At 50.6% G+C, this 26,237-nt stretch overlaps 1 protein-coding gene across 4 annotated transcripts in view; it reads right to left on the bottom strand.

The window, feature by feature from the left end:
* Positions 1-26,237, bottom strand: part of MYH11 (myosin heavy chain 11) — a 108,252-nt gene that overhangs the window by 17,650 nt on the left and 64,365 nt on the right. For all 4 annotated transcript variants that reach the window (XM_053672161.1, XM_053672162.1, XM_053672163.1 and 1 more), the window contains 18 exons: positions 19,140-19,235; positions 18,356-18,474; positions 17,442-17,594; positions 16,334-16,507; positions 15,206-15,379; positions 13,630-13,744; positions 12,872-13,065; positions 11,346-11,467; positions 11,175-11,244; positions 10,847-11,007; positions 9,402-9,510; positions 7,655-7,786; positions 7,355-7,561; positions 6,097-6,234; positions 4,982-5,105; positions 4,477-4,648; positions 2,705-2,917; positions 1,411-1,555 (listed from right to left, as the gene is read on the bottom strand). In XM_053672161.1, the coding sequence (XP_053528136.1) occupies positions 1,411-1,555; positions 2,705-2,917; positions 4,477-4,648; positions 4,982-5,105; positions 6,097-6,234; positions 7,355-7,561; positions 7,655-7,786; positions 9,402-9,510; positions 10,847-11,007; positions 11,175-11,244; positions 11,346-11,467; positions 12,872-13,065; positions 13,630-13,744; positions 15,206-15,379; positions 16,334-16,507; positions 17,442-17,594; positions 18,356-18,474; positions 19,140-19,235 (2,618 nt within the window). The remainder of the gene's footprint in view (positions 1-1,410; positions 1,556-2,704; positions 2,918-4,476; positions 4,649-4,981; positions 5,106-6,096; positions 6,235-7,354; positions 7,562-7,654; positions 7,787-9,401; positions 9,511-10,846; positions 11,008-11,174; positions 11,245-11,345; positions 11,468-12,871; positions 13,066-13,629; positions 13,745-15,205; positions 15,380-16,333; positions 16,508-17,441; positions 17,595-18,355; positions 18,475-19,139; positions 19,236-26,237) is intronic.

Raw genomic sequence — 26,237 nt, 5'->3', positions numbered from 1 at the left:
CCGTGGGCCAGAGTCTGCATCAGTGGGTCCCAAGGACAGAGGGAACCACACTTGCTTTCCTGCAGTCCCTAGGAAGGCATCGTGCAGTGTCCAGGCAGCCCAGAGAAGCCATTCCTCTGTCCTGGGCACAGCTGAGCTGTCAGCACCTCAGGGACAAGGTGCCTCTAGGGAAACAGTGCAGGTTGATAAGGAGCCCAGGGGATTTAGGCTCCCTAAAGCCTTAGCCCAGCCAAAGACCCCAAAACTGTGGCAGAACCACACACATGTAAAGGGAGACCAGGTAGCAATGATTAACACAAAATTTCCCAACAACCTTGCGGGACCAGGGCTCCAAGTCTGTACCAGAGTCGTTAGAGGTAAAACACAGGCGGTGCTCTTTTTCAGTGCACCTGAGACGTGGGCAGGAGTCAGAAATGGATGCTGTCTGCTTCTGACATTAGCAGCTGAGTCAGTCCAGAGAGGCCTGGCCGAGAACTGGGGGGCCTGACTTCCAGCCCCAGCCCCGCTCTGATGACCCTCTTGTGTGAGGACGGTCAGTTACCCTTCCCGGGACCTCTCTCTTCCATCCATGAAGTCAAGGGGACACACACCCCTTACTGCTGCCCGGAGCATATTTCAGAAGGTGGGAATAGCCCATCTGGTTTCAAATTCTATTAAAGATAACTCGTGAACATTAAAAAGGGAAGCCAGTCGAAAGGGGAAATTTGTTGTTGTAATTAGCAAAAGCTCATTTGTGTAAAATATATAAAGGCCCGATGAAATGCTCAAGACTGGTATTCAGATCCCATGTGACACGTGACCAGGGGATGTGGGCAAGTGTCCTTAATCATCTGGAGGGTGAGGGGAGCTCAGTCTTGCACAGTGCTTTTCAGAGCGTGGGGCCTGGAGATCCAGAGAGATCACGGGTAAAATTAAATGTGTTTGTAAAACCTCGGCACAGTGTCTAGCCTATAACCAGTGCTGCGTGTTTGGACAGCTAACGTTGGAGTTACAGGAGATGCTGAGAGTCTGATGGAAGAGGAAGTGACCCAGCTCACAGAAAGATGCTTAAACGGGTGCAAACTCCTACCACGTCTAGGTGGAGCGGCACCTGTTTAGTCTAGTTTCTGGGGGACTTAGAAAATGCAGGGGTGTGGGGAAGCCATAGCACTGAGGGCGACAGAATTAATTCAGACGTTAGGGTAGCAGGATGTCTCAAGTTAAAAAACTCTCTTCAGAAATGAAATACGAGGACGTGGCCTTTCTTCGTGTGTAACATGGGCTTAGCAGGACCTGTCTCCGAGTGGTGTGAAGATTACTTGCCATACATGCTGGCTGCTGTCGTTACCACTGGAATCTTGTGTAGCCTGTTACTCGTCTTAGTACAGAGCCTGGTGTGGAGTCGTCTGAGGCTGTCGACGGAGCACTCACCCTCTTGAACTGCTCCAGCTGCTCGGTGAGCTCCTCCACCGCCTGCGTATGCTTCTGCCTCATCTCCTGGACCTGGGCCTCGTGGGATCGCGTCTCCTCGTCCAGGGCCTTCTTCAGCACTGTCACCTCCTGCTCCCTCTTGGCCCTGGACAGGAGAACACAGTCATGGCAACTGGGGTGGGATGGGGCTCGCCTCAGACGGTGTTGGGCAAAGGACGCGGGGCTGACGTTCCCGTCACCACCTATTTTTAGCTGTGTGACCTCAGGTGAGTCACCTAACCTCTCTGGACCTGGAATTTCCTCAGCTGCAAAATAAGGAGTATGTCACCTGCCTAAAATTTTTCAGGGCCAGCAGATACACAAAATATTGTTGAAAGAATTGCAGAATGTTCTTGAAATACTAATATTTACTCGTCTTTATTGAGCATTTACTGTATGCCAGGTCCTGACCTACGTTCTTTAATACATCATCTCATAATAGAATGACCGTAAGAGGCACGTGTGTTATGATTTCCATTTTACAGATAAGGAAACAAGGCTAAGAGAGGGTAAGCAGCTTCCAGGTGTTGGCACAACCCCTGTGTGTACGACGGAAAATAGTCTGCCTCTCAGCCCAGGCCTTTAAATACTGCACTAGGCTTTTCTATACTGTTGGCCAGGTAGGAAGGGAAAAGAATAATGTGCTGGCTTCTAGGCACAGGTGAGTGCTGCAGCGCAAAACCCAAAGTGTGGGAGGTAAATCTCGGTGTTAGCTCAGCACCTGACACAGATGCTCTCAAATTACGTTCGTATGTCTATTGAATGAATAAACGACCTCGTTCTGCTAAAGACAGCATTCATTTTCTAGCAGGTGCCCTGTAGCTGTTTTGTTGTCTGTGTGATGACCTGCTGTGAATCTTAAATATAAAAACCAGTCTGATGTTGTTTTAAAACTTTTAACACAAAACTGAGATACACACACTTGGTGGCCGGATTCGGGGATGATCTACTCACACAGGTACACACATGCGAAGAAAGGACAGGAAGGAAATACCCCAAAATGTTAACAGTGGGGGGACTAAGGGCAATGTCTTTGGTGTCTGCTTTTCCATAGTTTTCAAATCGTTCTCTATGTCCCACTATTGTGATGTGAAACAGTAATGTTAAAGATAAGCACCCTTATGTCGGTTACAGAAAAATGCCATCAGGACAGTGAATGTAGGGCCTGTGGAACCGGTGGCTTAGGATTTCCTGGGACTCGCTCCTTCCACACCAGCCCTCCCACCAGTGCGGCGGGACAGCGGGCCCCCCTCACCGGAGCTCCTGCTGGGTGGCCGTGCTGTCCAGGGTGTCCTCCAGCTCTGTCTTCAGCGCCTCCAGCTCCTCCCCCAGGTCTCGCTTCTGCTTCTCAGCCTTATTTCTTGCAGCCCGTTCTGAGTCCAGGTCCTCCTGCAGGTCTGAGATGTGACCCTCCAGCTCCCGGATCTTCTTCAAGGCATTGTTCTTCTGAGCGATCTCATCGTCCAGCCTGCCAGGGACAGGTCACCGGAGTAAGACCCTGGGGTCCCAGGCCTCTGCTGTCTCGCACATGCCCAGAATTGTTTTCTGACACCAACCAGTCATGCTCCAGATACCAAACCATGCTCCGTCCACAGCCCCAAGACCCAGTGGATCCCCTCTGTGACACCGGGCTGCTTGGAGATTTATAGAAGGCACGATGCGTTTCAAGGTCTGACATAAAAAATAGGTCACAGTTGTCTGTGTGGGGGAATGCAAAGCACTGGTCCCAGGCTAGCATGGCTCCTAATTCACCGAAGGGGCTTAACAGTTGCTTTCTGAACATTGGACAATTATTCCTCCTTGGTAACTACTTGTCTGTTCTCTCTTTGCTCAGTCAGTGAGTGAATTGAGTGCCTGCTGCTTGCGAGGCCCTGGGCCAGGCCCTGTGTGGGGCCAGGTCGAAGCCAGGGCTCCCAGTCTGGAAGGTGCAGTGAGCACGGGTCGGGCGGGACGTGAGCAGCATGTTCTAGTGCCACGGAGCTGGGCGTTTCACGGAGGGAGCTCCCTCCTGACGCATGGGAGGGCTGGGCTGTGGTTGTGCTCATGACGGGTGGGAGGGAGCGGCACGAGGGAGGCACAGAGGCAAGATTCTATGGGGACAGGCGAGGTGAGCAAGGCGACTGTGCTGTCCCTGTGAAGGGGCAGCAGCAGGGAGGGAGCAGAGTGGCCGGGCTGGGGTCAGACTGCGGAGGGTGGGGGCTGCGGGTGCCGGGTGAAGATCTGGCTCTTCCTGCACAAGCCAGCAGAGTTTTTTAGCAGGTTCACGACCCAGAGTGATGTTTCTAGTCAGCCACTCTAACCCTGCCAAGCAGCGTGGACAGAGCTGGCCAGGGGCCTCAATCAGACCACGCTGGGGCTCGAATCCCAGCTCTGTCTCTCAAAAGCTGGGTGACAGTCACATGTTCCTTCGCCTCCCCTGGCCCAGCCTCCTCCCCCTCAGTGAAACAGAGAGAATGGAGGTACACCTGGCCCAGTGTCTGTGAGGACACTGCTTAGAAAAGAACTGAGCACACGGTGAGCAAATAAGCAGTGTTCCCGGTGTGAGGCCGCCAGGGTGAAGCCAGCTCAGAGCTGGGAGGAGGGCCACGTGTCAGAGGGCCGTCAGACTCTCAGGGCTGCTGCCTGCTGGCTGTGGGAGGGGCGGGGTGGGCAAAGGCCAGGGAGGAGACTGGCATTCACAAAAGGGGGGCCTTCAAAGGGGGGCCTGAGGAAGAGAAGGGTCATTCCAGCCTCGGACAGGTGGAGCGCAAGATGCTGAGGAAGGGCCCCTGTGCCCAACTGGACATGCAGGACCGGGCATCCAAAGACAGACACCATGGGGGACACAAAGAGGGATGAGTTTGGAGGAAAGAGAGGAAAGTCAAAGAAAGGCATGGCTCTGGAGGTGCAAACAGGCCTTCTGGTGTTCTGGAAGGCCTGGCCTGAGGACGCCTTGCATGACATAGAGGCCTGCCTGGGAGAGGAGGAAGACTGGGGCCGCCGCAGATTGGCAGGGGCCCGGGAACACACAGGCCATGGCCTCACTACCTGGCCAGGGCCGCTTGCAGCTCCTCCTCCTTCTTGGCCAGCTGCATCTTGAGCTCAGCGATCTGCGCCTGCAGGTCAGCGATCTGCTCGTGGAAGTCGCTGGCCTCTCCCTCCAGCTTCCGCTTCAGCTTCTCCAGCTCCTGCCGGTTCTTCTCCTCTTTCTTCAGCCGCACTAGACAAAGCCAGGGGCCCTTCAGGAGGTGGAAGCCACCAGAAAGCCTCCTGGAGGATGAGCCTTTCTGCTCAGGCACTCACACGGCGGAAACTCACGCACATGCACACCCCTCCCTCACTGGTGCCACTCTCGCCTGCACCACCGTCCCAACGAAGGCTAGTCAGTCCGGATGCAAAGCACCCTGGACTATTCATGTCTGTTGACTAAGGGTGGCTGCGGAGCCTGAAGAGGGCTTATCATTCTCGAAATAACCTGCCATTCTGAACTCTCCTCTCTGATTCTCCTAGTTTTAAAATACTGGTCCAAAGCCTCTTTGGGTAGCTGGTTTACCTTCCAGTTCTGAAATCATAGATTCGTGCTTATTTTTCAGCTTGGTAAGATTCTTGGCCTTTTCTTCCTCTTCTGCAAGATTCGTCGTTAAATCACTAATCCTCTCTTCAAGGAGTTTCCGTTCCTTTTGGGGAAAGGAAAAGAAATACTGTTAGTGTTTGTTTTTTCTCCGGGATATATGTTTCACTTTTAGTAACTCCCAGATGAACAGTTGAAAGGAAAGCCCCCATTATAACCAAATACAGCCTGGAGTTTGAGATGGTGAAGAGAAGTTCCTTCATTTCTAAAAGTTGGCCATTTCTCATCTCATGCCACACCTCTCCTCATAGGACCAATGGGGCCTCCTATCCTATGCCAGCTCTCCCTGCCTACCTCAGGGCCTTTGCACGGATAGACCCATCTGCCTGGAACACACCTCCGCCCCCTCTCCCTGTAACTGCTCCTCAGTCTTTAGGTCTCCACTTACAGGTCACTTCCTCCAGGAAGCCTCCCCTGAATACCCTACCTCCACTCCTAGTGCTCTTCTCACAATATGGGCAATACCTGCTTCAGGATCCCAATCACAATGGTAATTAAAGGTTATGGGTATGATGTTCTATTTGCTGTACCAATAGAGTGGAAGCCCCACAAGGGCATGGTTCCCCTTACCATACATTCCCTGGCTCCTAACAGGGCATGGCTCATGGCAGGCGCCCTGCTGACATCCAGCTGAAAGAACTGAAAGGAGCCTGTCCTCAGTGGGGCTGGTTAGAGGTGACCGACTCATCCTCTTTTCTACTGGGACTTTTCTGGTTTTGGTGCTGAACATTCCGCATCCAAAACCCCTCCATCTCAGGCAAACCAGGACAGCTGGTCACCCTAGTCCTAACTGGACCTGGCCCATGAGAAAGTGGGAGGGGGCCCAGAGCCTCAGGCACATTTGCCTCCTTTGCCCAACTCGGGGCTTCCACTGGTCACGGCGTGGCCAAGGCTTGCTCTGTGGCAGCCCTGCATCCAGACGGCCATCACTCTGCTTGGCCTCCAATGCCTTTCATTTGGCTAAAAAGGGAAAATAATCTGGAATCCGTGTCCCCGCGGAGCTAGTCGTTAGAATGCAGCTGCTCAACTCCACTCACTTTTGACAGTTTATTGTTCTGATCATCCATGACCAGGATGTCATCCTCTAGTTTCTTGATCTTGGCCTCAGCTGTGACCTTCTCAAGTTGTAGCTTCTGCCTTGCAGCTTCCTCCTCCTCCAGCTGTTCCTCCAGGTCCTTCGTGGGAAAAGAAAGAACGACAGCCTTGCTTAACACTCACTCTCGTGGAGCCCTGGCAACTAACCACACGGAGGGTGGGCCTGTTGCCCCCAGTGCTCTGCAGGCTTCTTTCATTGGAAAGGAAGGTTTGAGCAGGCCGCTTCGTGGAGCCTCAGTCTCCTCATCTGTAAAATGGGGACAGTAGGTGTCGTGGTGGTTTTGAAACGCAACCCCAAATTACACTCTTCCTTTGAAAGGTGGAGCCTAATTCCTGTCCCTCTGAGTGTGGGCAGGACTTAGTGACTTGCTTCTGACCGAATCTAGAAGAAATGGTGGAGTGTAACATCAGCGCTAGAAAAGACACTGTGGTACCCTGACCAGCGTGGCTTATTTGGTTGGGTGTCATCTTGCAAACTGAAAGATCATGGGTTCAAGTCCCAGTTCGGGCACATGCCTGGGTTGCGGGTTCGGTCCCCAGTAGGGGCATAGGCAAGGGGTAACCAATCAATGATCCTCTGTCACGTCACATTTCTCTCCCTCTCTCTCTCCCACCTTTCCCATCTCTTTAGAATTAATGAAAGAAAAAATTAATTTAGAAAAGGCACTGTGGCTTCTTCCCCTGTTCTCTCTCTTGACTGGCCCCTTCTCGGGGAAGCCGGCTACCATGTCGTAAGGACACTGAAGCAGCCACAGGGAGAAGCCCACGTGGTGAGGACCCAAGGCCTCCCACCCACAGCCATGCAGGGAGCCCCATGGAAGCGGGTCCTCCAGCCCCAGCCCAGCCTTCAGATGACTGCAGCCCCAGCTGACCTCTTGATGGTCACTTCCTGAGAGATGATAAGCCAGACCCATTTAGCTAAGCCACTGTCAGATGCCTGACTATGTGACATAAATGTTTATTTTAGGTGTGTTGTTCTGCAACAATATAATTCCCCCTCACACAGCATTGCTATTAGGACAAAAAAATCAAAGCACCTGAAAGGCAGGGCAGAGCAGAGTGGGATTTAGAGGGGACCTGTGTGGGCATTGGCCGTTCCTCTCCAAGCCTTGCTCTCCATCTGTCCAATGCACCTCACAGGCCTGCAGTGAGGGTCAGATGACTTGGTATCCCCCAGGGGTGGCCACTGCGGTGCCTTACCAGCATCTGCTGGGCCATCTTCTTCTTTTCTGCCTGCAGCTGCTGGCCCCGGTCCTCCTCCTCCTCCAGGCGGGCCTCCATCTCATGCAGGATCTCCTCCAGCTCCTGCTTCTTGGCCGCCAGCCGGACCCGCATCTCTTCAGCCTCGGCGTACAGCTCCGTCTCTGCCTGCAGCTGTTCCTGAAGCAGGTTCTTTTCCTCGGCCAGCTGCATGCCCAGGGGTGGGGGGGCAGCCAGTGAGTCCCCCGGGAGCAGGCACCGGCCCGCCCTCTGCAGCCTGCCATGCTCCCTGCCCGGTACCTGCGAGTGCTTCTGCTCCAGCTCCTTGAGCTCGCTCTCTGCCTTCTGCTGCCGGTCCTTGATCTTCTGCAGCTCCTCCTCCTTGGCCTGCATCTCCTCCTCCTGCCGTGTCACCTGCAGCAGGGGCTTCACCTGCACACACACAGTCAGCCCACCATTTATTTTCATGGCATGAGGGATACCATCTTGTAATAAGTCATATTAGAGCTTCTTAGCCAGGGACAATTTCACTCCACCCCACGGGGATATTTGGCAATTTTTGGAGACAGTTTCACCCCTCACAACTGGGGTAGGGGATGCTACGGCATCTAGTGGGTAGATTCCAGAAATGTCACTAAACATTCTAGAATGTGCAACACAGAATCATGCACCCCAAAATATCAATAGTGCCAAGGCTGAAATACCCTAAATTAGGGCAACAGAAAATGATGGAAGGAGAAAACCCCCCTCCTTCCGTTTAGTCTCATCTGCTGCAGATTGTTACGCTTCCTTCCAAGGAGAAAAGGAAAAAAAAACTCCACATCCTACCTCCCTATCAAGATCATTATTATCATCATTAGCATTTCCTTTCAGTCTTTTTTCCTAAACGTTAAAAAAATAGACTCGAGATCATGCTGCCAGTTTTATGTACTTTTATTACTTAAAACAAGAAAACCCACATGAATGGAAGAGCCATGTTGAATTAATCAGCCCATCAGGACTGGACATTGGAAATTTGCTGTTACAAACCAGGCCACAACAAACACCTCTAATTCCTGATTTTCTTGATCACAGGTGGCTTTCTTAAGCCAGTTTTCAAGAAGTTGAGTCTATGGGGATGAACATTTCAAAAAGCTGCTCCCCTTTGTTGTTCTTTACTGGGCTGACTCTTGACCCTGGGCTCAAGCCCTGGGCTGGCTCTAGGGAAGCCCCTGTCACACACATGCACTCACCCTAGTTTGCCTTATCTATTTGTTCCTGGGAGTATCTGCTCATTGTCTGCTCCCCCACTCTACCGGAATATTCATGAGGCCAGAGCCCGTGCTGTCTCTTCACAGCTGTAACCCCACAGCACCTGTGCATGCCTGGTGCACAACAGGCGCTCCATAAATACTTGCTCAAGGAGAAAGATTTCTGCCAATTTGCGCACTTAATGGCACATAAGAGAAAACCGTGTCTGTTGCAACAGAGCATGTCTTGGCACAGTGTTTCAGCAGCGATGCTGCAAGAACAAGTAATACCCAGAGAATCAAACAATTGATACACGTAACTGCCTGGATGGATCTCCAGAGAATGGTGCTAAGTGAAAAAAAAATGCCAGTCTCAAAAGGGGGCACACTGCATGACCTCATTTACACAACATTCTTGAAATGACAAAATTTTAGAAATGGAAACGGTTAGTGCTTACCAGGGACTATGAAAGGAAACGAAGGTGGCCATGGGAAGAAGTGGGCGTGGCCATGGGAAGAAGTGGGCGGGTCAGGGAAGGCAGTGGGTGTGGCTACAAAAGCACACTGTGAGAAATCCGTGTGGTGATGGAAATTCTCTGGCCCCGTGTTAAGGTCACGGCTGTAACCCATGTGCCAAAGAGGTGGGCCTTCACCAGATGCACCTCACTGGCCTGGAGAATTGCCAACAGGCACAGTTTGATCTCAAGTCCTTAGGAGCACACCCACTGTCCCCCATCTCCAGTCACAGGTGCAGAGCATGTGGAGTGAGGAACAGGTCTGGGGGCCCTGAGAAGGTGTGTGGGCCCCGGAGCACCCACCTTGGTGAACAGCCTCCACCACTGCCAATTCCGCAGCTTGAGGTAGGCAGCGCAGTTCCTCTGAATCACCTTCATGGCTGTCAGCTGCTGCTGCCTCTTGGCAAAGGCCCTGGCGAGAGGGGCAGGGAGCTGAGAGAAGCCCTGGTTGGTGCCACACATGTCTCGCTGTGTGGTCATAGCATCCCGCCCTGCATCTGCATCATCCTAAAGCAAACCATGTCTCTTGTACTCATGATCTTATGACTTGTACAGGAACACTCGCCCCTTCTCTCCAGCTCAGTTTCTTCCAGAAGCTCTGAGCAATAGCACAGGTATATATATCGTCTGGGCACAGAGCTCTCAAATAATATGGAGGCGAGAGGCCGTGGAAGACCCAAGGCTCACAAAATGCCCTGCAATCAGAGCTGTTATCCGAACAACGTGGAGGAAATCAGCCTGTGCTACATCATTCCTATGGGATGCTGCACACATCCAGCTGTGCCAGGTCCTCCCCAAAGCTGACAAGCCGATTCCTTCCTCAGGTATATTTTGTAAGTCCCAGACCTGACACAGAACTAGCACTCTCACTGTTTAAGGGCTGTCGGGTTTGAGAAACCACACAACAGCGGGTACAACCCTCCTCGCTGCCATCTTGTATGTGGGTGAACTTGGAGAATAAAACTGCCCTAGTTAGTCTGGAGGTGGGAAGGGTGGCAATGGAGAAGGTAGTTACAAAACTTAAGTTAGGTCTGTCCCTGGACCAAAAGCATTCCAGTCTGGCCTTGACCATCTTGGGTCCCCTTGGCACCGAATCAGCTTGACACGATCAGGGCTCTGCGGGTGAGTGTGATCGCACCTCATGAGAACATGCGTCCTGGACAGAGCGACTCCCCCAGTTCCTGCTCTCCTTCTAGGGCTGTGACAGGACCCTAACCCTTACGCGGCCCCCAGGCTTCCCCAAACAGACCCTGTCATTTGGACATAGGCTACAGGTACAGCTAAATACTCTTTCCTCAGCCACTTAGTTAAATTCTCACACTTCTGAAATGATAAGCAGGCACTGTCCTCAACCCTTTCCAGGCAGTATTTCGCTGACTCCTCAGAACCAACTCCAGGCAGGAATGAATATGCTCTTTTCCAGAGGATAGAGGGACCTGAGGCTCAGAGAGGTGGAGTAACTTACCCAAGGTCTATCAGCAAATACATGGGGGAGCAAGGATGAGAACTCAGGTCTAAAACTCCAGAGCCAAGGTCCTAACTCCTCCCCACCTACTCCTATAACTAGTGCACATATTGAAACATAGCATTTCTTCCCCCTCCGGAAAAAGCTGTCCCTCAGTCTGTGGGGGCATCTTACAGCAGATGGCCTCTTAGCCCAGGGAACCAGAACACGAGGCCAAAAAGCCTCTTGAAAATTGTGTTTCCCATCTGAGTTTGTGGGGAGGTGATAGTAGGCGGGTCCTTACTTTCTAGCCAGGTAGCCGCGACACATGGCCTGGAAAGCCATGATGACATCGGTGATCTTCAAATCCCGCTCCTCCTCCAGGTGGGCCAGGACCCCGGTTCTGAAGAAGATTTTGCTCTGTCCAATCCTGTACAGGTTGGGGTCGAGTTCTAGGGCTTTGATCTGCAGAAGGAAGAAGGACAAGAATTCCCCTTCTCAGCCAGACCTTGTGGCCAGGGCTTAAGCCTGTTGAAGGAAGGTCACCTCCACGGCAGTGCCCCCTGGTAGTGCCCCCAGAGCCCGGGAGGGTTGCAGCTGGACTCCTGGCGCAGGGAGGGGGGTAGGCTCACCATGAGAATGCAGGCCTGCTTGCCGTCCATGAAGCCTTTTGGGATGGCATTCGCGGCCAGGATCTCGTACCTTGAGACGCAGGGCAGAAGTCACCGAGTGCCTCTCCTTCGTTCCTCCCTCTGCTGCCCGCTCACCCAGCACCCCACCTGTGCCCGCCCCAGCAGGCTCACCGTTGGCGGAACTCCTGGAAGACAATCCTGTTGGGGAAGCCCTGGCGGCAGATACGGATGCCCTCTAGCACCCCGTTGCACCGCAGCTGCTCCAGCACTAGAAACGCATCCAGCTTGCCGGACTGCGGAGGCAGAAAGGGCAGTGGACCACCAGGTCTGGGACTCAGGGAGAAGCAGGCCCCCAAGACTCAGGCCTGGGTGACCCTTCTCACCAGGCCACCAGGCATAAACAGAGGCACCAGGTGAGGTCTCAGCTGAGGGTTCAGGTAACACTCTTTTGTATACCGTGGTGTTAGCATCATCTAGCTAGAAACTGAGGGCTCCCTTGTCCCCTCCCACTTCCTTATTTTCTGTCCATCACCAGTTCTATAGCTCCTACCTCCCAAATATCTCCCAAGCCACCCACTTCTCTCCACTGGCTACTGTCACTGTTGTCTACCTGCCACGATCTTCTCTTGCCCAAACCACCACCACAGCCTTCCACCTGGTCTTCTCACCCCTAGTCCTGTCCACTCATCTCCTTGTTTGGTTTCTAAAATGCAAACCAGATCATGACATGCCCCTGCCTTTAAAAGCCCCAGTGGTACCCCAGAAGGAAGGCCAAGCTCTGGTCACCCCACAAGGAACCCCGTAATCCAGCCCCTGATTACCGATTCAGCTCCATCTCTTCCCAACCCCTGCCTCACACCATCACACGGCAATGTCAAACCACCTACCTCGTGTTTGCTTGCCACGGTCCTTCATTATTACCTCCACACTTTTGTTCTACTGGCCCCTCTGCCCAGGATGCCCTCTCCACCCTGCCCTCCACTTCAACAAGATGATGCTGCTCCAAGTTCACACTCTCTAAGCAACTTTCCCTCAGCCCTGAGATGCTGGGAGCCCCAGGTGCTTGGAGTTCCCATCACTTGCCATCCTGCATCATGGGTACCGGCTGTGTGTCTGCCTCTCCCACGGATCTCCCGCAGTGTCAGCACTGCTGACATACTGGGTGGGACAATTCTCCGCCGTGGGGCTGTCCTGTGCACTGTAGGATGTTTAGCAGGATCCCTGGCCTCTATGCACTGGATGCCTGTGGCAGCCCCCTCCCAGTTATGACAACCAAATGTCCCCTGGGTAGGGGGCACAACCGCCACCAGCTGAGCATCCCTGCCCTAAACTATAAGAAACCTGTAGGCAAGGGTGACAATTTATCCAGCATTGTATTCCAGCACCTGGCATGGGTCGGAACACAGAAAATATCAACTGGAATAATGAATTAATGAGTGACTTGATACCCTGTACAGTAATCCCAGGGCCGCAAGTCGCTGGACGGTTGCCTTTCCTCCCTGTCTTGTTTTGCCCCCAGGATGGGGAACAGGTGCCAAATTCAGACGACCTTCCACCCATGTAGATGGAGATCTTGGGGTGGAAGGTCAGGCTTCCTTCCTGCCTCTGTGTCCCCGGCTGCCTTCCCCTCCCCCACAGAGCCCGATGATGCCCCAAGGGCGCGTTGTGACAGCCGGCGGAAGCGGTGGGTGCCTCACCCTTTTCTCATGGTTGGGGATGATGCAGCGCACGAAGTTAGGGGTGGTGTTGCGCAGCGTGGTCATCAGCTTCCCCAGCTGCTCCTTGTACAGCTGCCCCACCGTGCGGAACATGCCCTTCTTGGTCTTGGAGGCGCTGGGCAGCGAGCTCTCCGTCATCTTGGCCATCTGGTCCAGCCCCACGATACGGTCCACTGTGGGGCACACGAAGGGCGGCATCAGCCTCTGGCCTGCCCAGGGGCCCTCCACCCCTGCAACAGGCCAGGCAACCAGGCCTGGAGGGTAGAGACCCTGGGCCCCCCATTCTTTCCTCTGTTGACAGTGCCCTTCCTCTAGCTATAGGGAAGGGGAGGCGTGGTGGGATTGCTTTCCAACTATCATCTGTTTGGGAAATCCCGAGAGCTCCTGAGTGACAGAGAGTGTATGGCAGAGATGAGACAGAGGTGCAGTCTCTCCGACTCCAGATGGCGGCGCTCTAACTCACCATGCCTCAGATGCTATTTTCTTCATCATTACCCTGATCTCGGGACCTTCTCCCTGGGTTGCAGGTGTGGGGTTGAGGGACTCAGAGGTCACCACTCAGGCAGTGGTTGAATGTGTCAACGAGGTGTCACTAGCACCTGCCAACCCTGCCCTCTCCTGCAGTCCGACACAGGCCGGCACCTCCGGGGAGCAGGCGTGGCCATCGGGGCAGTGGAAGGAGCAGGAGGGCCCCGTGTGTTTGTTCAGCTGTCCAGCTCCAGCAGGCAGGGTCTTACCGTCCTTCCACAGGTCAGCCACAAACTTGTCTGAGGAGGCATTGAGGAGGGCAGTCACGTTGTCATTCAGCGGGTCCATGTTCTTGGTCAGCCAGGCGGTGGCATTGTAGTCCACCTGCCGAGAACGACATGCGAGGGTCAAGTGCTCCTGCTTCAGTTACGAACTAACGGCAGGGCCCACGTCCTCCTGTTTCCCTTCCAGGTCTCCCGAGGTCAGAGAGGAAATGACATTAGCAGCTGCCATAATGAGAATCCAGAAACTGCAATGGAGAGACCAGCAGCCCGGGATTTAAAGGGCCCTGCACACAGAGGCCTCACCTCTATTCCTTGCATCCTCCTGGCAATGCTTCTCTGGCAGCCCCCTTTCTCTGGGGTCTGGAGCGATGCCTATTCCGTCCGAAAGGGGACGAGCTTTGCTGATGGCAAACGCCCTCCATCACATCCAAAGCTCCCCCCGCAACTAGAGAAGGCTTACAATTCTTGTTTTGAAATTAAATTCGGAGACCTCTTCTCCCCTCTGTGATGAACCTAAGTTTTGTAACTTGGAGATTTTGATACACGGACATAAATACCTGACCTGACTAATAACCATGGCCAAAGCCTTCATTTCATGATTGTGACTATGAAATGGAAGGAACCAGAAAAATATCTCAGGTGGGTTATTAGGAGATGCGGGCTGTTTTGGTGATGGCCGGGCCTGATCTGAAAGGGGACTAAAAAGAAACCACGCATAAAGTGGGGTAAAGAAAGTGTTACTTCTACATAACTAAAGGAACGGGTGCTCCCTTGAGTATAGGGTAGAAGTGGGCAAACACTTTTTGATAAAGGCCAAGGCAGTAAATATTTTCATTTTTGTAGGCCGTACAGTCTCACAACTAACTACTCAGCTCTGTCGTCATAGCATAAGGGAGCCACGACGTCATGTACCCAAATGGGTGTGGCCGTGTGCCAGTAACACTGGATTCACAAAAGCAGGCTGTGGGTCAGAGGTGGGGCATGGGCTGTACCTGGCCAACCCCTGGCTTAGGGCACTGCCTGCTCCCATGATGCAGTGGGGACACTGGAGATCAATAAAACACTGCAAGATTCTGTAAGCTGGACCAAGCCGAGTCTTTCCACATTATCCAGGGCCCTCAGAAGCCACAGGGGGAAGTCCTGAACATTAACAGCCATGACATGATGATGATGAGGAGGAGGAGGAACATTTAACAATGACAATGGTGACAACCATCACAGTGCAGGCTGGCAATCGCAAACCTAAGGCCACGATAAGGGAGATGCCAGTTGAGGCCAGAATTAGGTTTATTGGTCACTCCATTGTGGCTGGCTCTTCCTGTTGGGTTTAACTTGCAGCAGGAAGGATTTAGAGTATACACAAGAAGAACTGCCTGGCCACTGGGTGGAGTATTTGTATCTTCTCCCTTACAGGTGCTTAGACAAATCGTGAACAGGCCTTCCTCAGGATTTGGTTTATACCAGACGCCTTTGGGTTCTGCCATTCCTAAGGCGTCCCCACTCTGAGCATCCCTCCTGAGATCCGTGGGACAGAGAGGGCCCTGGGACATTCCACTGGTACCTTCCCGGCATAGTGGATGATGGAGAACTCGGTTTTGTCCTTGAGCTGCTTGGGCTTCTGAAACTTGGGGTGGTTGCCCTGCTCCGTGCACAGCTTCTCCACGAAGGACGTATCCGTGGCCTTGGGGAACCAGCACTCCTCGTCCAGCAGGGCCAGCACGCCCGGAGGGTTGTTCTGGGGGGGACAAGAAAGGCGGGATCACAGCCAGGGTGCCCGGGCCTCAGTATCACCAGGAAAAGCTGGCCACCCAAACCCACGTGTAGGCAGCCCCTGAGCTCTTTTACCATATCTGCCTACATATAAACATGGATTTATGCCCTCCTCATTTTGGTCCCCTCCCTGCAAAATACATCCCCAAATTGTGTGCCCAATGGACCAGCACTGATGCAAGGGTAGGCACGCACAACAGAACGTGGTTGCTGCTGCCCCCTGGTGGGCAGCACCACAACATCACAAAGATTTCACACTCTGGCTTTATATATTAAATGCACTTCAGGGTTCCTTTTAGTAAAGTGCTTCCCTGTGGGAGACAATCTAAATGAAGGTGTCAAGAGCACAGCCTCATTTGCACATGCCATGCCCTCTGCTGGCATGATCTTCACTTTTTGAACTCAGAGGAAGTCTTTCTTGACTGCTCTGTGCAAAACAGGCCTCCCTAAATCATTCTCCACGTTTGCTTTGTCAGGAGTTCAGTTGTTTTATTTGTCTGGTTTTGCTTTCTGCTCCACCAGGAGGGCAGGGACAAAGTTCATCTCATTCACAGTTACATCCCTTGGCCCTCAAGAGGGGCCAGCATGTAGTAGCTGCTCAACAAATAGTCATTCAACAATTGTTTATTGGGCAACTACTATGTGCACAGTTCTAGCAGTTTGGGATATATCAGTGAAGAAAACAACTACTGACTTTGGACATAAATGAAGGGGAAAAAGGGGAAGGGAAGTGAGGGAGGAAGGGAAGAAGAACTTTTAAAAAGAAAATACCTTTGATTTGTAATGTGGGCTAAGAGAGAGTATGACTGAGTTCACAAGGACTCAGTGCTGGGGGAAGTGTGCACAGACGGAGAGAGAGCAGGGTCCACATGCCGACTGCAAGAGGCCACACGCATGCGAGTGTGACGTGGGCCCTCACCGGCCGCTCAATGAGCTCGATGCAGGGCTGCAGGTCCAGCCCGAAGTCAATGAAGTTCCACTCGATGCCCTCGCGCTGGTACTCCTCCTGCTCCAGGATGAACATGGTGTGGTTGAAGAGCTGCTGCAGCTTCTCATTGGTGTAGTTGATGCACAGCTGCTCGAAGGAGTTCACCTGAGCACAGGACAGCGAGGGAGGCCCGTGAGCATCATGGATGGTGTCAGAAGGCTTGGGGTCCCCCCCAAAGAGAGCCCCAGGTCTTGATACCCTTTCCACAAGAGCCTGTTCTGTCATTTCAGCACCCAGAGAGGGCTTAGTCCCCAGCCAAGGCTGCCTAGAGTTCACAGGGGCTGGCAGAATTCCCCAATTCCCATGCCACAAGGTCTGCACACACATTGTTGTAAGCACGCTTATCTCCTGCACCTGCACAATGATTTGTGGAAAGAGTAATAAGGTACCATACTTTATCACACCCCATTTTGCAGATGTAGAAACCGAGACTCAGAGAAGGAGTAATTCCATATGGATAGACTGTGGATTATCTGTCAATCTCAAGACTTTCCGTTTCATTGAGAACTTCCTCCCAACCCATGGGAGTGAGATCCAGTAACCATGTGACATGACATGAAGGAAGGCAAGACCCTCAAAATAGTGCCTGGCTCTGAGATGACCACGTGGCCCTGCTGCAGTGGGAGATGAGGAGACTCAATACCAAGATTTTGACTGGAACCGTTGGAAGTGGTTGGGACTGGCTGGAACTGCCAAGGTGGCTGAGTGGCCACTGAGAGCTGTGGCAGCTATCTTGCCACCATGAGGGGAGCCTGCTTGAGAATGGAGCCAGAGTGGAGGACGGTAAGGACAGACGGCAGGGGGTCAAGTCCTGCTTGTTGGGTTCAGCTGCGCCCCTGGCCTTCTCCATTTCACAAAGCGATACATTCCCTGTTGAATTTGTCTGGTCCGCCCTCGGTGATCTGACCTTAACTAGACAGCCTCCCACCCTACGGTAGCCGTCTGCCTGCCTGCCTCCCACATAATGGATTCTCCAAGGGGAGGCTTCTTCACCCCAGAGAGCCCAGTCCACGTCTGTTGTCACCCCACCCAGCCGCACCTCAAAGATCTCAAATCCAGCGATGTCCAGGATTCCCAGGAATGAAGCTCCTTGCCGGTGCGTCTTGTCCAGGGCTTTGTTCACGCGGCTGAGTATCCAGCGGAAAAGGCGCTCGAAAGTGGCCTTGGCCAGAGCCTCTATGGCAAAGTCTGCCTGTGAGGGAGCAAGGGAGCGCGGTTATACCTCACGGGCTGCGTTTTCACAAGAACCCAGCTGACGACTCAGGTGTTTTATTCTTCTACTTGTAGTAAGTCCTTAAAAAACAAGCAAACAAACAAACAAGGAAACTACACCATCTCTGCAACCAGTAGAAAGTAGCAGTAAGGAACAGCATGGTCAGATCTGCGGAATGACCGTGGGGGTAAGCAAACCCTCCCTGGCGGAGAGACCTGCAAGAGGGAGGAGCCCGTTCCATCCCAGGGGCCAGTTGGAGGTGGACAGTCCTGCCTCTGGAAAAGGTACACAGTCATTTCCAATGACAAACCTCCCAGGTCAGACCTTGTCCCTACAACTGAGAGATCAGAATGAGGTCACGAGTGAAGGACTCTGCTGTTCTTGGTCAGTTGTGTATTCTTAAAACCTGACATGGACCTTCAATGGTCTAGTGTTGGACAGGTGAGGAATAAAGATATGGACAGATGGGAGAAAAGATGGATAAATGGACTGGTGACATATAAATGGATGGATGTGTGAATACCTGTATGGAAAGATAAATGAATGGATGGATAAGTGCATAGGTGGATAGATGAATACAGGAATGGAAGGATGATGGATGGACGGACTAAGGTGGATGGATAGGTGTAGGGACGGATGCACAGACGAACAGATAAACAGATGGATGGACGAGTGGATAGTGGATGGATGAACAGATGGGTGGAAGATTCTGCAGGAATAAATGGCAGGTGCATCATTACCTGTTCTTTGGTCTGAGCTTTCTGTACCACATCCCGGCCGACTTTGATGCGCGGGGTAAGGATGCATCTGGTGAAATCTGTCACGTTGATTCCCATGAGGTGACAAACTTTCTGAGCAGCTGGGTAGAGAAAAGAAGACTATTAAGCTATTAAGTGCATCACAAGAGAAGCCTTGGGAAGAAAGGCACACCCTGTGGGATATTTGTGGTTTGTACGTCCATTGTTGGCTGTGGGGTTTGTTTTTCTGAAAGGGCGCATGATCGTAGTGAACATAGCTTAAAAAGTCCTAAAAACTGCTGTCACTGGCGACCTCACCCCAGTGTTTTGCTAAGAGGCAACGACAGGGGTGTGGTGGGGGTCTGCTCCTTCTGGGGTATAAGGCCAGGTGGCTCTGGGTTCAAGCACTTGCCCTCTTCCCACTTCCCAGCTACGTGATTTTGGAAAAGCCACCTTGTTTGCCTCTGTAGCTCAGGGCCTGGCATATAGTCCATGCGAAAAATGTTTGTTAAACAAGACATATGAGTGGGAGCTTTTAGAATGGATGCTCCCTAAAGACCCTCCCTGATCTAAAACTATTAGTTCTTTTCTCCTGCACTGTGATTCAAGAACTTCCCACCACAGATCTTTAGCATTGAAAAGTTTAAAAAGAGAGAGAGAAAAGTCAGTGAAAATAACTTAGCTTAGCTCTTGTTAACACCCCAAATCATCTCATTCAGGAAAACAACCAAAGACTGAACGTGACCCTCCCCTCATCACCCAAGTCGCTGGGCAGAGGCGGCAGCACCTGTGTTATCCGGCATGGACGCCTGGTCTGTGTTTCTTTCCTTCTTGAAGACGATATTGCCAAGCTGCAGGACGGACGACACCACCTTCAGTACGGCTGCGGCCAGGAGAGAAGAGCAGAGGAGACACGGCCGTCAGCACCAAGGTGCTCCGGAGGTTTGGAGTCTAAAAGTCATTGGAGAGCCTACATCTTTCTCCCAAAGAAAGTCAATTCTGAGCTTTTAGGAGAAAGTCCAACACCCCAACTCCCTGCTAATGGGGGAGAAACCCTGGTGGGGGGGAGAAAGTTTTCAGATGACTGCTAAAAATGTTCTAAAATGGAATACCGTACCGTATGGCAAGGATTGGCAAACTGCAGCCTGTAGGCCAAACCCAGCCCATTGCATGCCATTTTAAATAAGTTGAAAAAAAATTTTAAACTTACTGATTTTAGTGAGAGAGAGAGGAAGAGGGAGAGAAAGAGAAATACCGATTTGTTTTTCTACTCATTGGTACATTCGCTGGTTGATTCTTGTGTGTGTCCTGACTGGGGATTGAACCTGCAACCTTGGTGTATTGGGACGACACTCTAACAATGAAACACTACCCATCCAGGGCTAAATAAAGTTTTATTGGAACACAGCCACACTTGTTCACTTACATATTGTCTATAGGTATTTGTATGTTTTGGTGGCAGAGTTGGAATGTTACAACAGAGACTGTATGGCCCACGTGAGGTAAAATATTTACTCTCTAGCCTTTAAGGAATGTGTCCTTCAACCTGTGCTATATGTAAGGCCAGTGGAAGATTTACTACTAAAAACAACACAATTGCTGTATGTCACAAACACAAATGCTAAAAAAAAGATACCATATACCAAATGCAACAAGAACATACTATGAAAGGCCACTCATGAAAATTTCAAGAACAGGGAAAACTATACCACTAGAAGTCAGAATAATGTTTATTTTTCACTGGGGAAGCTACTAGAAAAAATATGAGGGAGCCTTCAGGAAGCTGGTGGTGTTCTCTTACTTAAAAGAGGTGCTATTTGGACTTTTGGCCAAGATGGAGGCGTAGGTGGAAACACTGTGCCTCCTCGCACAACCAAATTTAAGGACAACAAAGATTTAGAAACAAAAACACAACCAGAACAGACAGAAAATTGAACTGTACCAAAGTCCGACAACCATTCTCCCAGACTGGTAAGAGGGGCGGAGCTGGCGGCCAGTGGAGAGGGGTCTCGGCAGGAAAAAGCGGCGGTTGGCAGACCCAGGTGCGGGGAGAAAATGAGCAAACCCAGTGAGGCGCACAAGGTGGTTGGCTGACCCCAGACACACATTTGCAAGCAGATAAACCAAGTGGAAATGGGCCGTGAGAGAGACCACACAACCCAGGGTCCTAGTGATGGGAAATAAAGCCTAAAAGCACCAATTGAAAAAACCGATGGGGGCTGAGGTGCCAGGAGAGACTCCCAGCCTCACAGGAGAGTTTGTTGGAGAGACCCACAGGGTCCTAGAATGTACACAAACCCACCCACCTGGGAACCAGCACCAGAAGGGCCCAATTTGCTTGTGGGAAGCAGAAGAGGGGACTGAAATCCAAGAGAGTAGAGCAAGTGCCATTGTTCCCTCTCTGACCCCGCCCCCACATACAGCATCACAACCCAGCAAGTGGGTTGCCCTGCCCTGGTGAACACCTAAGGCTCCGACCCTCATAAGTAACAGGCATGACCAGACCAAAATATTATGACTCAAATGGAGGAACATTTCAAAGCCCCAGAGCCAATACTTTTAAGCAACCAAGAGATAGCCAACCTATCAGATGCACAGTTGAAAACACTGGTGATCAGGATGCTCACAGAACTGGTTGGTTTTGGCTGCAAATTAGATGAAAAAAATGAAGGCTACACTAAGTGAAATGAAGGAAAATGCACAGAGAACCAATAGTGATGAAAAGGAAACTGGGACTCAAATCAAGGGAGTGGACCAGAAGGAAGAAAGAAACAACCAAACAGAAAAGAATGAATAAACAAGAATTCAAAAAAATGAGGAGAGGCTTAGGAACCTCCAGGACATCTTTAAATGTTCCAACATCTGAATTATAGGGGTACCAGAAGGGGAAGAGGAAGAGCAACAAGTGGAAAACTTATTTGAACAAATAATAAAGGAGAATTTCCCCAATCTGGCAAAGGAAATAGACTTCCAGGAAGTCCAGGAAGCTCAGTGAGTCCCAAAGAAGGTAGACCCAAGAAGGAACACACCAAGGTACATCATCATTACATTAGCCAAGATTAAAATGGGCGTTTTGTTTTTTTTTTTTGAGGAGAGAATCCTAGAAGCAGCAAGCGCTAAGGGGACAGTCACCTACAAAGGAGTTCCCATCAGACTGTCAGCTGATTTCTCAAAAGAGACCTTACAGGCAAGAAGGGGCTGGAAAGAAGTATTCCAAGTCATGAAATCCAAAGACCTACATTCAAGATTGCTCTATCCAGCAAAGCTTTCATTTAGAATGGAAGGGCAGATAAAGTGCTTCTCAGATAAGATCAAATTCAAGGAGTTCATCATCACCAAGCCCTTACTATATGTTAAAGGAACTTATCTAAGAAAAAGAAGATAAAAAATATGAACAGTGAAAGGACAGCAAACTCACAGTTATTAACAACCGCACCTAAAACAAAAGCAAACTTAAGAGGACAGCTAGATCAGGAGTGGAGCCACAGAAATGGAGATCACATAGAGGGTTAGCAACAGGGGAGTGGGAGGAGGAGAGGAGGGGAGAAAGTAAAGAGAAAAAGTAGCACAGACAGTAGATAGAAAACAGACAGGGGGAGGGCAAGAGTAGTGTGGGAAATGTAGACACTAAAGTACTTATGACACATGGACATAAACTAAAGGGGGGAATGTGGAGGGGAGGGGTGTGCAGGGTGGAGAGGAATGAAGGGGGGAATGGGACAGCTGTAATAGCATAATCAATAAAATATATTTATTAAAAAGAGGTGCTATTTGAACAGGTATGTCCAGTCTATAAAAGTTAATCAAATGTACACTTATGGCATATACAATTTGCTGTATGTAAATTATACATCAATAAAAGGCATTATTTATATGTGCTTTTAAAATTTTTGTTTACTTATTTTTAGAGAGAGGGGAACGGAGGGAGAAAGAGAGGGGGAGAAACATCAATGTGTGGTTGCTTCTTGTGCCTACCGGGTTGCCTACTGGGGACCTGGCCCACAACCCAGGCATGCGCTCTGACTGGGAATTGAACAGGTGACCTTTTGGTTTGCAGGCCAGCACTCAATCCACTGAGCCACACCAGCCAGGGCTATTATTTAAAAAATAAAAGCAAACCCTGTGCTTCCCAACACATACTGGTTGGGTGAGCAAGATGCTCACAATAGTATGAAGAAGGGGTATGTGTTTTCCCACTTACTGACCATGTGTCTCCAGACAAAACACTATGTTCCCAGATCCTTGGACTCCTTCTGACTCCATACTCGGGTCATGTTACTGTTAAAATGGCTTCTGTGTTTGAAATCTGGTAAGACCACGAGTTCCTGGAGAGTGGGGACTGTCCTATCATCTTTGTTTCCCGAAGTCTAGTCCAGGGTCCAGATACACATGGGAGCAAGGGGAGATGGATGGAGGATGGATGGCAGATGGAAGATGAATGGTGGATCGATGGATGGATTGATGGATGGAGAATGATGAACAGGTGAATTGACAGACTGATGTATGTATGGATGGATGAATGTATGGAATAATAGATGGAAGGAGAATGAATGATGAATGATGAATGGATGATTGGATGGATGGCAGATTAATCTAAATGACTGGCTTTAGATGAACTCAGGTGAAAATCACCTAGAAATTCCAAAAATAAATCGTTGTGTCCTTGGAATAAACCCTAGAGATGCCAGCCTTCTCTGGTTCCTCAGGCCAAACAAGGGGGTGACAGCCCTTCACCAGAGTGGCCTTCATACCTTAGGGATCTTGTCCCAGCTCAGCAAAGGGAAGGCCCCACCTACTGGCTGACCACTCACCAAGGCAGAAATTGCCCCAAAATGAACAGAGCTAAGCAGTGTCGACAGAACACTGCTAAGGCAGTTCCTCATAACAATGACACTGAGGAAAGGGGCTTTGTAAACTGTCTAGGACTATACTCATGGTTTTTAAGCTGCCAGTCTAAACCCGGGATTGCTGAAATGCCTGCAGGGCCCGGGGAAGCAGTCTAGGGCTCAGGGTTTCTCAGCCGTGGCAACTGACGTTGAGGGACTTCTCCGTTGTGGGGCGGTCCGGGCATCGCTGCAGGGTGTTTAGCAGCATCCCTGACTAGATAAGCACTAGGAGTCAGTGGTGTTTCCCCTTCCGAAGTTATGACAACCAAAAATGTCTCCCGGTATTTCCAGATGTCCCCTGGGGAGCCGACTCCCCCTTAGTTGAGAGCTGCCAGTTTAAATGAACAAAGGGGACTGTGGGGACTCTTGGGGGCCATCGCCCACCTGTAAGGGAGCAGCTGCTACTCCAAGCACAGCCATGGGGAAGGCAAGCCCAGCACTGGCAGACTTGTGATTTTTCCAAAGGTAATAGAAACCCAGACTTCTAGCGGAATCTATCCCTGTGTAATGTGCAAGCCGATTAAAAAATTTTAAAGGCTGTGGAGGCCAATCTCTCCTGTGGCCTCGGGAGCCAGCAGTTTGCACTTTCTGGTATAAATAACGTGTTTATGACAGAACAGCTGCCCCTCCCTGGTCACAAGAGGTCAAGCAGGCACTCAGGAGTTATAGTCCTGAGTTCAAACCCCAGCTTTACCTCACTGAGCCTCAGTTTCCCTACCTGCAAACAGAGATGGCAACACTAGTACCTGCTTCATGAAGAGGTGATAGAAGCAGGGGCCTGGCCCAGTGGGTGCTGAATAGTTGTAGTCACCTGCACCAGGCTTAATGGTGACCCGCCAAAAGATAAGTCCATCTGGAACCTGTGAATGTGAACTTATTTGGAAAAAAAGATCTTTGTAGACTTAATTAAGGGTCTCGAATGACATCACCTTGGATCAGCCTGGTGGGCACTAAATCCGACGACAAGTGTCCTGAAAGCACTGAAGGAAAAGACACAGTGGAAGGTGATGTGACAACAGAGGCTGGGATGACAGCGATGCGCCTACCAATCGAGGAACTGTGGGCAACGCCAGAAGCCAGGAGACAGAGGCATGGGCTGGACCCTCCCTCACAGCCTCCAGAAGAAACCCACCTGGCCGACACCTTGGTTCTGGACTTCCAGCCTCCAGAACTGTGAGAGAATAAATTGCCATTGTTTCAAACCGTCCTGTCTGTGGGGACTTGTTACAGCAGCCACAGGAAACTAATACACTGCCCTTTATTACTGAGGAACAAAAAATGGGTTTCCACAAAGGGACATGCGTACTACCAGGGATACACAGGATACATGACCTTAGGTCGCATGTGAAGCTTTCAAAAATGTTTAAGAGTTAGGTATTTAATCTAATTTATTAGAAATAGGGGCCCTGGCTGGTGTAGCTCAGTGGATTGAGTGCAGGCCTATGTACTAAAAGGTTACTGGTTCGATTCCTGCTAAGAGTACATGCGTGGGTTGCAGTCCAGATCCCCAGTAGGGGGTGCACAAGAGGCCACCTCACACTGATGTTTCTCTCCCTGTCTTTCTCCCTCCCTTCCCCTCTCTCTAAAAATAAATAAATAATCTTTAAAAAAGAAGAAATAGTATAACCGGGGCATGCAATTAGTGACTTTACAGAAAGTGTTGTTTAACACAAAGTCCAGAGCAGGTGAACTGCAGAAATTCACCCTATGCATAAAAGTATCCTGCCAGTAATAGTGCAGATGGAACCTGGAAGTGGCATCAATTGCAGATGACTGAAGTCTGGGACATGCATCTAGCCTGGGCCTGGCAGGGGTTTGCAACCTGGCTCTGTTCTTAGCGCTGTGTGACCTGGAATTCTGCCATGTGAAGGCCCATAAAAACACCTACCTCACAGGATTGTCCTGAGGATTAAATGTATAGCACCTACACGTGGTCAGTGCTCAACAAACATTATTGCTATTATGTCATGATTACTATTCCAGCCCTACACTGTTGCTAGCTCTCTGTGACCTGAGTGAGTATATCTCCCTTGCTGAGCTCCAGGAAACAGAAGGGCGTGGTCACCTAGAGCCTTGTAAATCTCTGAGGCTTGAGCCTGACCCACCCCATTCTCCTTTTCCTCTCTGTAAAGGGTTGGGAGTAGCTCTGAACTGGGGTTGGTGTATATATGGTCTAAGTCCGTGTCCTGTGGACATTAATCACTTCTATACCCTCATCTTAATGCTTGCTCTATTGCATACCATCTGCTCCATTATTTACTTAATATTTTTCTTTACATCGACTTTCCAGAAAAGGGTACCATAGTGCACTATTAGTGGCGATGCAGACTGGTACAGCCACTGTGGAAAACAGTATGGAACTTCTTAAAAAAATTAAAAATGAAACTGCCTTTAGACCCAGTGATTCCACTACTGGGAATATATCCTAACAATCTCAAAATAGTAACTCAAAAGAACGTATGCACCCCTATGTTCATAGCAGGATTATTTACAATAGCCAAGTGCTGGAAACAGCCTCAGTGCCCATCAGTAGATGAATGCATTAAAAGGCTATGGTACATTTACACAATGGAATACTATGCAGCAGAAAGTAGGAATTCCTACCCCTTGCAACAGCGTGGATGGAACTGGAGAGTATTATGCTTAGTAAAATAAGCCAGGTGGTGAAAGACAGATAACCATACGATCTCACTTATAAGGGGAACAGAACAAACCAAGGAGCAAAACAGAACCAGGGACATGGAAACGGGAGGAAAGGGGAGGTGGAGGATGGTGGAAAGAAGGGGAAGGGATTAGACAAAGACCATGTATGAATGACCCATGGACATGGACAATGGGGTGGAGACGGGCTATGGGAGCGGTGAGGGCGGCAGCTGGACAGAGGAGGGCAAAGGGGGGAAATTGGGACAACGGTAATAGAATAAACAGGAATAAAAATAGGTTTACTTCACTAGGAAACTAGCTCTAACTTAAGTGAAAAATCAGCTTCACTTGCCATT

The sequence above is a fragment of the Artibeus jamaicensis genome, unplaced genomic scaffold, assembly GCF_021234435.1.
Source record: "Artibeus jamaicensis isolate MK-2021 breed Jamaican fruit bat unplaced genomic scaffold, CSHL_Jam_final contig_729, whole genome shotgun sequence".
In the NCBI taxonomy this organism is placed as follows: Eukaryota; Metazoa; Chordata; class Mammalia; order Chiroptera; family Phyllostomidae; genus Artibeus; species Artibeus jamaicensis.
Note: the sequence above shows the minus strand (reverse complement) of the source record. Positions and strands in the feature narration are given on the sequence as shown.